Source organism: Ambystoma mexicanum, chromosome 5q, assembly GCF_040938575.1.
Source record: "Ambystoma mexicanum isolate Mex_15411 chromosome 5q, UKY_AmexF1_1, whole genome shotgun sequence".
NCBI lineage: Eukaryota > Metazoa > Chordata > Amphibia > Caudata > Ambystomatidae > Ambystoma > Ambystoma mexicanum.
Genome location: NC_090933.1, coordinates 903,470,442 through 903,487,186, shown reverse-complemented (window position 1 = coordinate 903,487,186; position 16,745 = coordinate 903,470,442). Strand labels below are relative to the sequence as shown.

Sequence of the window (16,745 nt, the reverse complement as noted above, 5' to 3'; positions counted from 1 at the left end):
TCTGCCCCCAACCGGCGAACCATGGTACATGGCCTCATGACTGTTTTGAAGCAGCTGCGGCACCTCTATTTCCCAGACCACCACGGGTACTTTTACGTTGACCCCTTTGACTGGCGGCTCCTCTCGTTCTACCAAAGGAGGAGTAGTAACGAAAAGAACCTCCCCTCCACTGCTGTCCCCAAGGACAAAAAGGCAGAGGTTGAAGCAGAACTGCGCTTCAAGATTTCGCCGCAGCTTTTGAGGTCTGCAACCTCTCAAGGCTCGTCAGCCTTGCTGCCAAACAAATGCGCGCCATCAAAGGGCATGTTCAAGAGACGGGCTTGCACATCTGGGGCAAAACCCGACTTCCGCAACCATGCAAATATGCGTATAACGGTGCTCGCAGTCATGGACCAACTAACACTGTCGGCCGTGTCCAAACCAGACTGAACGGATTCACACATGGCATCCATGCCATTTCGCACGAGAGCAAGGAACCCATCCCTTTCTTCCCCCCTGGGAATATGCTCAGCCGCCAGAGAAACAATTCCACAGAGTGTGTGAAAATCTTGCCAAGGCACAAGTGGAGTTGGCCGATATCTGCGCCATACTCCCTGCAGAATACACCTTGCATGCCCAACAGTCGAATCGTTTGTCGTCCCTGTCCGGAGGGATGGTAGGGTACGCCGCCTGCCTTGAGGTGGCCATAGTCGCCTAAACCACCAAACTCTTGGGAGTGGGGCGAGATGAAAGGTAGCTGGGGTCACTATCGGAAGGGCAGTATTTTTTAGTTAACGGTTTACTGCCGGTAAGAGATTCCGGGGTCTGACAAGCAGCCACCACCCTTTTCTGCAAGGTCAAGTGAAAAGGTAACACCGGGTCAGAGGACAGACCTTAATCCAAAATATCTGTCAAGTCATCCTGAACAAAAGCCTCAGGAGGAGTGGACCAATCGAGATATTCCGTGACCGTAGCCATCAGTCTCCTGTAGGATGACTCAGCAAGAGCCCCAGGCTCACGCCTGTCAAATTCCACCTCAGGAGAAGTGTCTAAGCCACTGGCATCATGAAGAGATTGCCTTAACTCTTCCAATTGACTATCACCTGAAAAGACGGGAACCTCATCAGGCTCAACAGGGCAGAAATTTAATTCTGACCTCTCCTCCTCATAGATGTCATCCAGAGGGAGGTAAAAGTCCTGTGTCGGGACAGCCGAGGGTCTGGTGTCCCTAAAAGGCCTTACAGACGTGGAAGTAGCCTTCCTTTGAGGATCCACCGTACCAGGGACCTCAGTCGGCAATTTGCAGGCAAAAGGCCCTGAAGGCGGCAATGGCTTCGGCATCGACAACGGTGCAGACGGCGCCAAGGAATGGTACGAAGGCAAAGCTTCTACGTTGGTATCTGACGGACAAGGTTTCGACCTCAAGCCCTTAGCAGGTTTCTTCGGTCTCGCTGGGGACGAGGACCGAGACCTGGAAGCACGTCTCTTGCAACCATCCTGAGTCTTGTCCGAACGGGACCTCGAAGGTTCCTGATGAGGATCGCGCTGAGGGCCCAAGCCTGAAAGTGTGCGAGCCACGGATCGAGACCGTTCCTTGCCGGCTTCATCAGAAGGTGCGTACAGAACGGTGCCCTGCGATTGAAAAATCGCCAACATCTGCTCCCTGAATGCAGCCCATTCCTCCGGAGTCAAGGACTTTGTTGGACAAGCCACTTTCCTCGCGGCTCCATCCTCCGAGGACGGGGAAGGCGATTGGTGACTGCGCTTCCTGGAATGCTGAGACGAGGAGGACACATGGCGGGAACCACTCCGGGACCGAGACCCCTGGGACTCCTTCCGACACAGAGAGTCGCCCCTCGAATCGTCGTTGGACATACCCTTGGACTTTACAGGACTTTCTGGGTTTAGAACCCCTACTAACCCGAAGCTTTCCCTTACGCTGCCGCAAGGCCTTAGCAGTCAGCGACTGGCATTTGGAACAGTCGTCGGTGTCGTGACTATCACTAAAGCACCACAAACAAATGCAGGTCATAATCGACATCTTAGACTTGCAGTCCTGACAAGTCTTGAAGCCAGACCACAGAGTTGGAGGGGTGGAAGAAAACATTCACAAGGCGCGCCGAGTTTCTGAAGCAAACACGTTTGGGGGAAAAAACGGAACTGAGGCTATGGGTGCCGTGCGTCCTGTTTATAACATCCGGGGATGACGCCCTCGACGGAGGGCTTGCCGAAAAAGTTTCCTAAGTACACAGCTGTGGACATTACATTTCAAAGATGTGGAATACGTTGGAGGACAATCCATTTGAAATAGTTTTGTTGAATGAATCAAATAATTACATCGATCTTGTATGGAATATCTTGCAAAATAAAAGGCATTGCTATAAATTATAAAACACACGAGTTAAGTAGTCACAGTTCAATACTTTTGAAGTAAGGGCAATATAATAATGTATACACCCTGAAGATAACTTAATAGCCTTAAAGTAACTAAACTGAATGTTGACTTCCAAAATAGAAGATTAGTTTGGCATGAACAAAGAAAAATACATTTTCAAACATATCAAAAGATATATCATGCGTGAACCCATGATATCACAATGTACTAGGAGAATAACAAAACACTATAGAGCAAAGTTGTCACAAATAAAAAGTACAGACTACCTACACATTACTAGGAGCATGAGGGCAACCAGTGGCTTAGTTCGTGCACCTGCACCATCAGCATTCTGAACACGCATCTTGTAAATCAGGCAGCTGGGTAACACATAGGGGTGGAGGCTGCTCTTCGGGTATGTAGGCCAAGCAGCCGGAGTTCTCAGCAACAGTTCTCCACCAAAGCCATTACCTCATATCGATGGCAGGTACACCAAGTGGAAAATTCTTCCATGCGACGAGGATCAGGATCCTGGGAGTGATCATCACGATTTTCACTTGATTCACCATATTTTTCGGCTACTTTCTCTCAACCATTTCCTCTCCGGTGTACTCCTACTAGTAAAGGTATGGTTGAATAGATGCCATAATTGAGGATTGAAGGAGGAGAAAATCAATTATAGGAGAAAAATAAAAATGTGTAATTTGGTAAAGTAATGCATTGAGGAGCCATTTGTCAATTATGTAATAATGAATGAAATTGAAAGCGCTTAAAGATGAAATTAATTTGAGCTAGTTTAAGTACCTTTCTCAGTTTAATTCGTTGTAGTTGTTCGGTCGCTGAACAAAGCAAAAAGTCATCATGGAGGATCGTAATTGAATAGACTGACAATAAGGCAATGTTGTCTTATTAGAAAGGGTAGGGTGATACTGATCGAGGAAAGAAGTCTTGACATTTCCATGGAGACATGTAAGATTATGCACAGAGGGCATTCAAATGAGACAGGCATTGTGACAAAAGGGCGTAAGCATCTAATGATGTCAGCTTGTGGGGCGAGTTATCAGATTTACTGCTGCAAGGGCACTTAAACTTCAGGTGAAGGATCAACAGATAAGATGATCACATAGTGGTTTCCAACCTGGGAGTTTCGCATGTGTAAATTTCAAAGGTAAAATGCAGTGGAAATTTGTTTCTGGTCGATATATGCCAAAAAATCCATGCCCTATGCATTGGGCCAATAACATTCTTGAGGGAACTTCCTCTGTGTCTAAGAGCCCAGGTCAGCCACCCCCATACATTCACCAGGGTCTGAAGTGCCTTTTGTTCTTTTTGGGTGGTTACCAGGGCATCATATACCGCCTTGCCAAACAGGACATTATCCTCCACTGGCATATTTAGTAGCATGGCCTGCGCGTCTGGTTTAAACAAGCACTTTCTGAAACACAGGCGTCTTTATTAGAATCCCCTCTGCCATTATTCTACCATCTATATCTGCAGCATCAAAAGTGTTTTTTATAATGGCATTATCTGTTTGCTTGCCTTCAGATCAAGTCTCAAGTATCTCAGACCTTAGAGGCTCATGGACCTGGCTAACTTGGTCCTCCACATGGTCCCATTGGGATCTGGTCAAAATAGTCAGGATGGTGGTATTATTTGCAAAGTGCATCTCTAAAGCAGCTGGCATTGCTACTTTCTTCTCAAGAGCATATATTTCCGTATTTTCTTCATCTGGCAGGGCCTCATAAGTGGCAGAGGGGGGTGCCAGCCCTTTTACAGGTGATAATAACCACCAGAGAATCTGGTTTTGACACTTCATAAAAAGAGGGTCTGTAGGTGCAGGTTTAAAGAGTTTCCCTATATGTGGATCAGGGAAGGACAGTTTTTCTCAAGTCCAAGCAAAACCCTTCAACTGCGACAGTACAAGACTCCACACTTCGTACAAGGCTGTACAACCTGAGTATATGGTAGCGTAGACAAAGCAGCAAGACTTACCCTAGGAGGGAGCAAGGGCTGTAGGTATGTACACTGAACCTTTAGTATACCAAGGATTCAGTAGAAACACTGACAACCAGAAGTATTATAAAAAATAAAGGTTTATTATAATTACAATTAGGCCAAGTCAAGTCTCTGGGTAAGTACTGGTCAGACAGTCAAACACATTTATAAAAACACACTGCAATGCTTGAAGGTACACAGACCAAAGCATAAAACTTTCTTCAGAATACCTAACAGTAACATTAGGGAAGTCAGTCCGTATACACATTTAGTATAGGGTGCATCTATTCATGGGGAGTAAAACCAATAGTTACTTTTTGGATTACTTCCCGTAATACAGGGGTAGTAGACCCTGTCAGTTATCCAGTGACACTCCGCAAAGAAATCACATAATCAACCAACCCTGTCACAAGGATACTTTTCTGTATAGTGGAACACAGATTCAAGGAACAATATATACCTATAACTACACTTATGAAAACACACAAGGTCAGCTACAACTAAAGAAAAAACTTTTCAAGAATGGCACACAGCTATTGTAGGCAGATAAAACATATATGCAATATACTATTACAGTTGCAGATCAGTGGAACACAGATTGAGATGAGCAATAATTTTAAAATGGCATACAGCTAACTCAAGGGAAGTAAAACCTATATACTTTTAAAAAGGAGTTATTAGCAACTTAAAAAGGGAGGAAAACACCTAACTGTTTTAACAGCTGTATAATACAGACCAGGGAAAGCAAAACACTATCTTACATTTTATGAATGACTGAGTGTATTTCTAGGTAGGTAAAACCTAAGGCAGACATTCTAAACAGGGTATAGAGCAAGTTAAGGGAAGCAAGACCCAGTTGGGGAACTGATAAACCTATTCTCTGAAAACAATGGTTAGTGAAGCCAACCACATTACTTTTGGGAAAGAGGCACAACCAATTCACAGGTGAGTAAAATAACCTTCGCTATACTTTTCAGAATGGCACCAAACACATTCAAGGAAAGTAAGAACTTTTTTATCCGATCACTCTGAGTTACAGTTACCAACTAACTCTTTTACACGCAAGTAATTTTCAACACTTGTTATACTTTAAGACATAATTCTTTACTTATCTAGTCCTTCCCTATTCTATTGCATGAGTTCACTCAGCGGCAGTAGAGGGACGCTAGTGGTCTAGGAGGCAGCTGCAGGAAGGGTAAGATAGGCTTATGTTGCAGGAAAAAGTCAGACTTCCTGTGGAAGACTGTTCAAACAAGTATTTCACTTTAAAGTTAGAGTCCAGGGACTTCAGAGAAGACAACCTAGGAGAATTCCAGCAGTGGGCCTGGGTGAACTGGATGAGAGGACTCCCAATCATAGAAAAGAAAAAAAAAAAAGCAAAGCTTTACAGTAATCAAAGACTTATGGCAAGTAAATACCCAAGCCAGCAGTACCTTAGAGAACAAGAGATGCAGCAGGAAGACTTCAGGCTCTGCAGCCAAAAAACCCAGTCAAGGGATTCTTTTGTCATGGAAGGGATTTTGATGCAAGGATCAACAGAGAAGGCTCCAGGGAAGAGTTTCTTCGTGGCTGGATGTGGCTCTGATTTTGGCACCCTTTTTCAGGAGCCTGAAGACTGAATATCGCCGGTCGAATTCTCGTCATTTCAAAGATCCAGTACTGTGGTGAGGGGACTTTTTGGACTCAAATTGTGTCTCTGGAGTTCCAGCAGGATGCCACCAAAGTTTCAGCTCGATTCGGAAGACCGTACACCGCACAATGGCTTGAGGTCCCAATCAAAGCAAAACATTCTGGGGTTGACACAGGTCAGGAAGATAGTTAAGATTGCCATATAAATGACCAAACAATTAACAGCCCTTATTTGGGCTGGAGTAGGAAAGCGTATCTTCCTCATTTGCATCCAGTTAGATTATGAACTCTTCAGAAGAACCAGTGGGTTCAAATCCAGTTGTTGTAGACAGATGTTCTTTCTACTCTTTACCTATATGCTTGTTCTTAATTGGATGCTTTTCCAGAAATTCCATAAAGAAAGCCCTCTTGGTCAGAGTGACCTCAAAACCATCTTTAGGTCACACACTAGCAGAGGGGATGTCCTGGAGTGGAACAATTACTTCTTCCTCTTGATTACACTCTGTTTTCTTTTTGAATATATGATGAAGAGGAGAGGTGGGCACTACTAAGTAACTTAAATATCCGGAATGATGCTGTTTTTACTGATCAAGTGACATATTTAGAGACGCAGACCAGTTGAAGAGCTCCAAATACACCAGGAACTAAAACCTGTAACATGAAAAAAACTGGGTGGGAACCACACAGCCAGTCGCTCTCACTCTGTTCTCCTCACAGGGTTACGGGTAAGTTGAAGTAAGGCAAGTATAAGACAGGTCCATTCAGAAAAATTCATGCAAATGGTTTCTTCAAGTAATGTAAAGCTTACAAAACCAGCCGTAGGGTTTTCTTGCAAAAAAATGTAATTTACTAGTAAAATGTAAAGGAGGCTAGCTGTTGCCTGATCGGAAAAAACTCATTTCGGAGAGAGGTTCTCCTTCATCAGGGCTGAGCCCTACCAGGTACAATTGTAAATAAGTGCATTCAACATTACAATTGTGTTCAAAAGTTAATAGTTCGAATCAGTTTATAAAGAAGATGGCATAAATCAACCAATATCATGCATCATCATCACTGGCGTAACAGGGGCCCCTGCGGTGCTGCGCCCGACATCTTGGATCTGCCGACAACACGGCGGCGACCAGCGGCAAAATGCTATCTCCGAAACTGTTGGTGTGTCAGAGTGCTTGGGGAGGTTCGGAGAGTAAGAGATGGGTGAAATACTGTATTTGTTCAGGCGGTAGGTGTTCATGATGTATTCCCTATGCCCGCCTTGTTCGGAATGTTTGTAAGTACAGAAAATGAGGGGTCTCATAAGGATAGTACTTCAGTCCGTGCTGTGCGCAGGCAACTTGAAAATGTTCGAAGGACACGTGTGGCGTTAGCGAACATTGAAATAGAGTACATGCCGTAGTTAAAAAAAAAAAATGTTCTATGGGTGTGCTATTTATTTATACGCCGCCATGGGTGTGACATGCTGCGGTGGTTGTGGCCAGGGCCTAGAGTCATGGGTGCATGGCCGTAGGCCATACTTCCAAGACTCTAGGCCCTGGCCACAACCACTGCAGCATATCACAGCAATGGATACACCTGTATTATTGCTCATCGATCAGATGGTTGTGGGGAGTGTGTAGAGTCTTGGGTGCATGGGTGCCATAAATTTTAAAGAGTTTGGCTGTGTTGTTAGAGGCCACAGAAACACAGGATTGAATGTGTGTTCTCTTCTTGATGAGTGTTATTGCTTCAACTGGCATTTTGGTGCAACCAGTCTAGGTATGTCTAAATGTGGCCTGCCATGCTTTACTGTAGTAATATTACGTGTCTACACTAATCTACATTGGGCATCCAGTTGGACATGTTTTCATTGTGGCATGGCATTTTTAATAGCAAAGCATTAATGTTCCTGTGCACTGTTGGTAACTTGAATGTATTGGATTTGTGTTACCCTACAAAGCAATTGCAAACACCAAGGCTTTTTTTAGCCAATTTTTCTCAGAAAGTGTACTGTATATTGCATTAAAACACATATGTATATCTTTCTCCTAGTGCAGTGTGCAGCATACCCCTTCAACAGTACATTTGTGCGTATTGCGTGAGCGTGATAATCTAGGCCGCCCCAAAGTGTGTCACGACCCATGATTTGTTGCTGAGATGGGGGGCCCTCCGCATGGCTCACAGGGGGGCTCCCACATTTTGTGCTACGCCACTGATTATATACAGTCATCAAATAAAAGTCATACATACCCAATTGGGTGCGCCGAGAAGTAAATGTAAAAAAATATACAAAGAAAAAAATGATGGAACTTGGCAATTCGGACCTTCAGCAGGGCTTCACCGGGTAAACCAACGGTCCAGGAGTTGCAGCAGCCGGCCTCTTTCAGCTCTTCGGTTCTTTCGTTCCTGTGGTCTACTCTGCTTTCCAGTCCAAGAGACTCACCTTTTAAACAGTTCTCTCCCTTTCATTCCAGTCTAGCTGTCACTCACCCAGCAGGGTGGCTGTCCTTGTTGGACAGTCAGCCAGCCAATCACGCCAGAATGCATTTGGGTCTCCTAGGAGACTAAGCACAGGGAGCTTTGGGCACCTCCCTCACTTCCGTCCAATCCCAGACACTCAGGCGCCAGAAGCGGTCTTCAATCCTGAAGTCCGCCAAAGGCGTAAGAGCAAAGGGACCAACCCTGGTTTGGCGCGCAGAGACAAACTCTAGAAGGACCTTTCCAAAAAAGAAATGGCGAAAAAAGAAGACTGGGACCTGTTTAAACCAAGTGGCTTAAGGGGCCATCTTCAAAAACATGGCTCCCGCAATTTTTAGCTACCGGTGTTCGCGGTTGGGAAAAATCATGGTAGTTCGTTGTAAAACCACTGCCACCAGCCATTTCGATAGGAAATGGTGGCATTTGAATGCTACATGAGTTTCTAGACACATGGGATACTAGGTAACCCCTCCAGCATTATATAGGAAGATAGTGTGTGCTGGGTCTAGGAATTTAAAAAGACTAGTAATGTCAATTTAATCTTACATTCTCTGGGAAAGTTTATCCCAGAGAAGGCATTTAAATTTTGGGACAGCCTAAAAAAGCTTCCCTGTGTTACTGCACCGAGGGTGCAGGGGAAACCACATGAATAGATGCCTATGGAGTTGTCTAAAACTCTAATCAAAGAACACAAGAGTAAAACTCACATCAAAATACATGACAGTTGGGGAAAAAAAGGCTCACTCTTTACAGGTAAAAAACCAAGTCCTCAAAATCCAGCCAAGTTGCTGGGGGCCTCTAAGGTGAAGGGAATTAGCACATTTATGAGAATTATCCCTAACAGACGAGTTCTGCTGCAGTTTTGGAACATGGACGAGTGCGCTGAAATGTGTGGCGAGCGCGAGGTGTACATGATAGAATGTTTCTTTTGCGTCATTGTCCTATGTGCCACTCCCGACCCCTGAATGTTTTTAATGTCTGCCTTTGTCTCCAGGGGAGGCCTGTAAGCCCCTGCTGTTCGGAGATTGGGACAGGCACTTTGGAATCTTCTGTTTCTTTATCGGATGTCTCCTCTGTGTCACTAATGCCTGGCCTGGCCGATGCCACTGCGCTGGCGGGGTATTCCGGCAATGCCTCAGCTGGCATTGGTAAGCTGCGCAGCACATCCACCATCTTTAAACTTCTTTGGTTTGAAGAACTTCCACGCTCGACATTCGGTCTTGTGGAAGACGGCAATTTCACATACTATGCATTTCCTTCAAAGGAAATTTGAGATTACAAGACAGGCAGAATTTAAAAGGAGACTTCTCCATGGTGAACACTGGCGGACAGTGAGACAAAACTATTATGAGAAAAATGTGTGGAGACATACCCTAAAAAAGGTGTTAATTGTCTCCCCGAGTCCCCACTCTCCCTACTTTGTAGGCCAAAGCTTGAAGCCGTAAACCGGCAGTGAGGTTCCAAAATTCCTGGGTGCTGCAAACACACTGTTGAGAGCCTCCAGTTGTATCAAGCATGATCGACGAAGACTAATCTGAAAGGTTATTAAAACTGAAAGAATTATTAATGCTCGATGGCAAGCAGTGACTAAGAATACTGGAACTCCGCAAAACGCGAGCAACCCGATGCATGTAGGTTGATGGGTACAGTACACGTCACAGCAGGGATAGCATTACAAACATGTCCCATCAACGTCCTTTTTCAAACACGAAAATAAGTCATGTAATACTCTGCATCATTCATTAGATGTCGGCATGTGCAAAGCATGCGATTCTAAGCAGATCCACAAGCCTCAGAAATGTAGAGTGTTATGACCTGCTAGTGTCATTTTTAATGCGTGGACTACATATAGTATTTTATGCATTCCTGTCTAAATTGAATTATTGTGTACATCACTGTGTGGACTCATTGTGGAACACTGACCCCACTCTCACACTGCTGAGAATAGGCTTCACTGCTTCTCCATTGCTCTCTTGACTGTTTGGCTAACTTGAGTTCCCATGTTCTATAACTAGGGTGTGGTCTCCTAAAATCTGTCCACCAGGCCGTACTCTAGAACTCAATCTAAACAACCATAAATCATAGCTTGGCTATTTTGAGAGGATTAATTGCCCAATAAAAGGTTTGAAGTCTAGTGATGGGTTGCATCATGCTTTGGGATTATACAGGGTTAGAGGCAAACTTCACAGTGTATTATTTCCTTGTTAATGTGTATTTGGATCATTTTCTCATAAACAGGACCATGCATTATCATTAGATCATATAAAGTGGTTGTTCTTTTCACTGCTCAGTTGAAAAAAGTGTGTAAAACGAATACAGTTAAAACAATTGCTCTCATGACAAGGACTGCAATCCACACAACGTGCTGTTAGGATGCTGCAGGCCTTTCCTAAATTCTTGAGTAAAAGTCTCGAGCCCTGTCCCACATTGGCCAGGTCTGAAAGTGCTAAGTACACACACTACAAGTTAAAATCTTGTAACAATTACTTGCATCTACTAATCGAGAGGAGTACCAACATGATTGGGATTAGTTTATAGAGATTTAATAATCGAGAAAAATCATTTAAAAAGGTTTTAAATGAACAATATTAATTTCTGAAGAAATGCACATTGACTCTTTGCAACTCGGTGCAGGACTGTATACCAAAACAGAATTTTGAAATGAAAGATTTCTGTAGATTCAGGACCATTAAGTTTTCGCACCATGAATCCACCAGATCCCTTACATGGTCTCCCCCATCCCCAATTTAGCAAGGTGTGGACTGAAAAGGCAGGGTTGGGGAGGGCGGCTAACTTATGAGAGTACTGTGATCAATTTAATTTCATGTTACACTGTTAAATTATTGTGAAATCAACATACTTGATCCAGACCATTCATCATCAATGCGGGGTGGATTACAGCTTAAATCCCACTGAACATCAGGTGCACCTGGCTGAGAAATTGCCTCACTTGCAGAAGCTTAAAGAAAAACAGAAAATAGTAAATAATGTATACAGACACGTTTTCTAACAAAGATTACATCAGGCTAATTCACACTTTCTAATTGAAAGATGTGCCAGGTTAAAGAAAGTAAATGACCAAGCCTGATGCAGAACTAGCAAAATAAAATTAAGTACAAATTACTCACTACACTAGTAGCTGCATATATTCATGTTCTTCAATCACATGACCTGGGATTAATGTTTTACTATGGTTAGTAGTCTGTACTTACCATCATGTCTAGTGCACTTGGTCCTACGCATGAGGGGCTTTCAAAGATTAGATTTAGGTGACAGAACATGAATAACCTGGTGCGCACTCATTCAATTTTCTAATGATTCAAATCAATTTAAAAATATGATTTTCAGACAAGGAATAATCAAACTTAAATTCTCACAAAAATAATTGGGAAAGCTTATTCCGTTGAGTAATTTTAAATGCACACATTGAGCAGAAGCTACCAGTCAAGTTCAGATAGATTTAAATTAATTGGCATAATCTTAGTCTCAATTTCCACACTTGAAGCGAAGAGCCAGAAACATGTTGCACATCCATAAAATGTTCTCTGCAGAGATTTAGAAAATATATTTCAAATGGATTGTATCCTCCCATGTATTCCTCATCTTATGAATTATCCTTCCAGCTTCAGAAATATTCTTTTTAGACGGGGGTTGGGGGTCACTGTGTGCCGTCTCAATGCACCAATGTCCCTGAAGGGCCTCCGTTTGACTGTCGACATCATCAGTACAAATAGCGCATGCAGTGCCCGTTGGCTTCAGTTCCATTTTTCGGAGGTAACGCTTCAAAGAATTACGCCATGCTTCGGTTCTTCACTGAACCTCATCAGCTATTTTAGAGAAACGAAAATGTCTGCCCCGTTGGCTCCATCAAAGCCTGAGCCGAGCTTCAAGAAGTGCCAAGACTGGATCGACGATGACGATCACGACCCCCACCACATAGGTCTGTGGTGTCTAGGTACCGGTCACTGTACCTCCGACTAAACTCCTGTCAGGCGATGACCGAAAAGGCTCTGAGGGAGCATAAAGGTAAACTGGTGGTAGGGAGGTTGCCTTCGAAGTCTCCTTCAAAGAGCTCAAAAAGAAAATCCGATCAGTCGAGAGAGTCGATGGAAAAGATCTAAGGCCAAGAAACTGCGTCACAGCTCACCTTCAACCTCTAGTGATTCCTCGGCCGAGGTAATCAAATGACTAAACTAAGTTGGACTCCAACTAAATGGGATGAGTTTCGTAAAGAAATGCTTAGAATCTTCAGAATGAGGCCCAATGCCCTCTAAAGGACAAGCAGAAAGCCCATGCCCCGGTTGAGCTTCATCGGGGCGGCAAAGGGAAGTCAAAGACAAAACCATTAAAATCTTCAAATCCGGGCCATAAGCCAGAACTGCATCAAGAAGAATCTCGATGGATGAGAAATCGTTGAGCGCTTCGACAAGTCAAAAATACAGTCCATTGAGGGAGCCTTTGAAAAAGCATAAAAAGTAGACAACTTGAGGCCCTCCCCAACACCACTGGAACCGTCGACTCCAACTTCGAAGTCGTTGATGATTTCTTCAAAGTTGTTGAAGCCAATAGTAACTTGGGAAAAGGTTTTCAAACCCGTGCCAAATAAACACTAAGTCTTTAACCTCAATCTAGGAAGACAATGAGCATATAGATAACATCACCATTTGGGTTACAATATGGCACCACTAAAGTGCCAGAGGAGTTGATTTCAGTGGAGTCTAGGTTAAAAGACATAACCTAAAATCAGCGAGAGGTATAGATACCTCTCCAGAAATGGAATTTGGTAAACCAGATCCTACTGACCACGCTGACACTCATAATCAACTAATGAGCAAGGTGGTAGAATTTTTAGGTTGGAGCAGGCCTACACCTTCTCTCGAGCAGGATGCCCAGACACATTTTACATCAGGGTCCCCAAAGAGATCCAATTTTGCCTTTTTACATTGCGCTACCAAAAAGGGTCTCAACAAATTGGGAGACGCCCGAGACTGCGGCTGCAGTAAATAAACATTTTGCAAAAAGATATAGGCCATCCATCAGTGATCCAGAGTACTTAAAACGCCCAACACCAAAACGTTTGGTGGTTCAAGCTGCTACATCAAGCAACCAGCATACCCTTCTATCCCGCCCGGGAGGGATGAGAGGGGATGCCTGGGCGAGAAACATTTACTGCTGGGAGTATGGCTTTCAAATCAACGCACACAACTTGTGCCTGGTCAAAGTGTATATTTACCCTGTGGGACTGCGTAGCTATGGCAGCTGACCACATCCAGGAAGGTAAAGAAAGACTGCTTCCCACCTATCATCAAGGATGGTAAGGAGGCAATGTGTGAATGCCTCCAGTCAGGTCTGGACACAGCAGCCAGCATATCCATGGCAACTAGCAGTGGTGCAAAGATTTGAGTGGTTGAGGAAGTCTGGATTTACACCAGCTGTGCAGTCTAGACTCCTCAATACACCCTTTGAAGGCTCGAGGCTATTTGGCAGCAAGGCAGATGAAAGTTTCGAAAAGCTGCAGACCTCGAAAGTGCCGGCCAAATCTCTTAGTGCCGCCATTAGACAGCCTTAACACTCCTACTCCGGTTCATCATTTTGCAGGGGTAAGTCCTTTCGAGTTGGAAGAGGCCACGCCAGTCAAAGAGGTCAGAGAAGATTTGCTCGTGGTGGACGAGGGAGAGGTGCCTTCCTCGATGAGCCCTAGAAGCGTCAGTTTTACTCTCAACCGCCGCTTCAGCCACCTCAAAACCACTCTGAGGCCTCGACTCACAAGATCATGGTGGGAGGCAGACTTACTCAGCATCTGAAAGAATGGCTGGGCATTACTTCGGATGCTTGAGCACTAGAAACTGCAGCCCAAGGTTTCTGCCTACCTTTTCAAAAAAGGCCTCAAGATCATCCATCGGGGAGCAACTCTTTCAAAGTTCCCTAAAGAAAGGTGCTATATGATATGAAAGGTTATTTATAACGCGCTTAATACCCAGAGGTTTCTAAGCGCGGACCTGGGGATCGAACCTGTATTACTCAGAGTCGTCGTTGCTTCCAAGGCGAGCACTTTGCCCCTTGAGCTATCCTCCCGAGACTATATAACTGGTACCTGTGGCGTAGAGGAACAAAGGTTGGTAACTTCCCGTATTTTTCTAATACCAAAAAAGGATGGGGGATTGAGACCCATCCTGGACATCAGAAAACTGAACAAGTTACTCAGGAAGGACAATTTCAAGACGTTACCCTTTTGCAGATCCTTCAGGCTATCCAACTCCAAGACTGGATGGTGTTATTGGTGCTTCAGGCTGCTTACTTTAACATGCCTATCCATCACAAGTACATAAAGTACCAGAGTTTCACGGTTCTCATGATCAGTTTTGAGTTCTGCCATTCCGGCTGACCTCCGCCTGAGGGTTTTCACAAAATGAAAGGCTGTGGTAGCAGCGAGTTTCAGGAGAGGGGGCGGGGGGATTCACGCCTACCCGGACAATGGCTGATCTGGGAGCGTTCACCCGAACAAGCCCCGGCACATCTCAGCAGAACCTTTCATTCCCTCTACAAACTGGGCTTCTCCCTCAATTACAAGAAGTCCAACATGATACCATCTCAAAGACTCCAATTTATTGGAGCAGTCCTGATGCTTCCTCAGGGAAAGCCTTGCCACCTTGTGTTCAACATATTCTGCAGATTGTCACCAAATTCCAGAGTGCCCAGCGTCTTCTGGCATTTGATTTTTCGAGGTTGCTCGGTCTCATGGCATCCTGCATTTTCCTAGTGCCAGAGGCTCGCCTGAGAATGAGATCATCCAATGGGCTCTCAGGACTCAATTCTCAGGCAGAATGTCAGACCACCTGCAAGTTCTGAGCATAGTCGCTCAGGACCTTCTGTGGTGGGCTTGCAAGGATAACATTCTCAAGAGAATCTTTTTGGCAGCCATGGCCGGAGATAACTGATGCCTCACTCACGGGGTGGGGAGCCCATGCCAGAAAAGCAGACAATCAGCGGTCGTTGGTCTCAAGAGTCCCAACTACACATCAACCTTTTTGAGTCGAGAGGACATTTAGACTAGCACTGAAGGCCTTTCTGCCATCTGTATGGTGAAAGGTCCTCATAACGACTGACAACACAGTGGCCATGTACTTCCTCGACAAGAGGAGGTGTAGGGACATTACCACTGTGCAGAGAAGCAATGCAGTTCTGTTTCTGGGCAATTCAAGAAGGAATCTCTATATGAGCAGTTCACCTAGCTGGAGAGGAAAACACGGCGGCGGACGCTCTGAGCAGGCAGAGCACAATCTCCCACAAGTGGTAACTAGCTCAGGAAGTCCATCAAAAGATATAAACACTTTGGGGAACCCCTCAAGTGGATCTATTTGCGACCAGAGTCAACTAGAAGTGCAAACTATTTTGCTCAGGGAATTTCCCCCAAGAGGAGCTCTAGGGGACGCATTTGTAGTGGACTGGGAGTTTCCACTCTACGTGTTTCCTCCAGTCCCTGTCATTCCTCATGTGATCAGGAGGTTGAGAAAGTTCAGAAAATCCATGATCCTAATTGCCCCAGAGTGGGCCAGGAGGACGTGGTACCCGGACCTTCTGGACATGTCCATCTGCCCTCCAATGAGTCTTCCACAGAGGACATTCTATCGCGGGAGGAGGGTCTGGTTCTCCATCCAGAGGTCAAGACTGTTAACCTTCAGGCATGGTTTCTGAGAGGTTCAGATACAAGGATTGGGACTTGCTGTATGATGTAATGGAGATCTTGCTTTCAGCCAGAAGGCCAGCAACAAAATCTTTGTACTGCTGCCATTGGAACAAGTTCAGCAGTTGGTGCAGGGATAAGAATGTTGATCCCTTTCTATGTGATCCACCTATGGCGCTTTCTTTTTTTGTTAAATCGGGCGAATCTGGGGCACCAGAATGGAACAATTAAAAGGTTACCTTGTGGCGCCATCTATTTTCAAGCGCTCTTCAAATGAAGAGTCTTAATATCCCTCTGTTTGTTCAATTCCTAAAGTGATACAGTAGATTGGGGATTTTTGGTGATACCAACCATCTGTGTCCTGCGCTCTTCGAAAAATGGTCGCTGATCGGTAGAGTGACGGAGTAACAACCCCCTACTCCGGTAAAACAGAAAGGTTAGTGGGATTCGCGGGAACCCCACTCTACTTTAAGATCAAGCGCCACAGGGTAAATAATGAGTATACACAAAAGATATTTGAATTTGAAAATTATATTTCAGAAAAAATGCCCTATAGGAGACACGTGTTTCGGCGTATACATCGCCAGGGCTAAGATAATTTACACAAACAGGTCATAAAACATATGTACAAGA

The 16,745-nt window shown here is 44.7% G+C and overlaps 1 protein-coding gene across 2 annotated transcripts in view; it reads right to left on the bottom strand.

Annotated features, from left to right (window-relative positions):
• MTDH (metadherin) overlaps positions 1-16,745 on the bottom strand; it is a 462,606-nt gene that overhangs the window by 226,537 nt on the left and 219,324 nt on the right. For both annotated transcript variants that reach the window (XM_069621403.1, XM_069621404.1), the window contains one exon: positions 11,289-11,387. In XM_069621403.1, the coding sequence (XP_069477504.1) occupies positions 11,289-11,387 (99 nt within the window). The remainder of the gene's footprint in view (positions 1-11,288; positions 11,388-16,745) is intronic.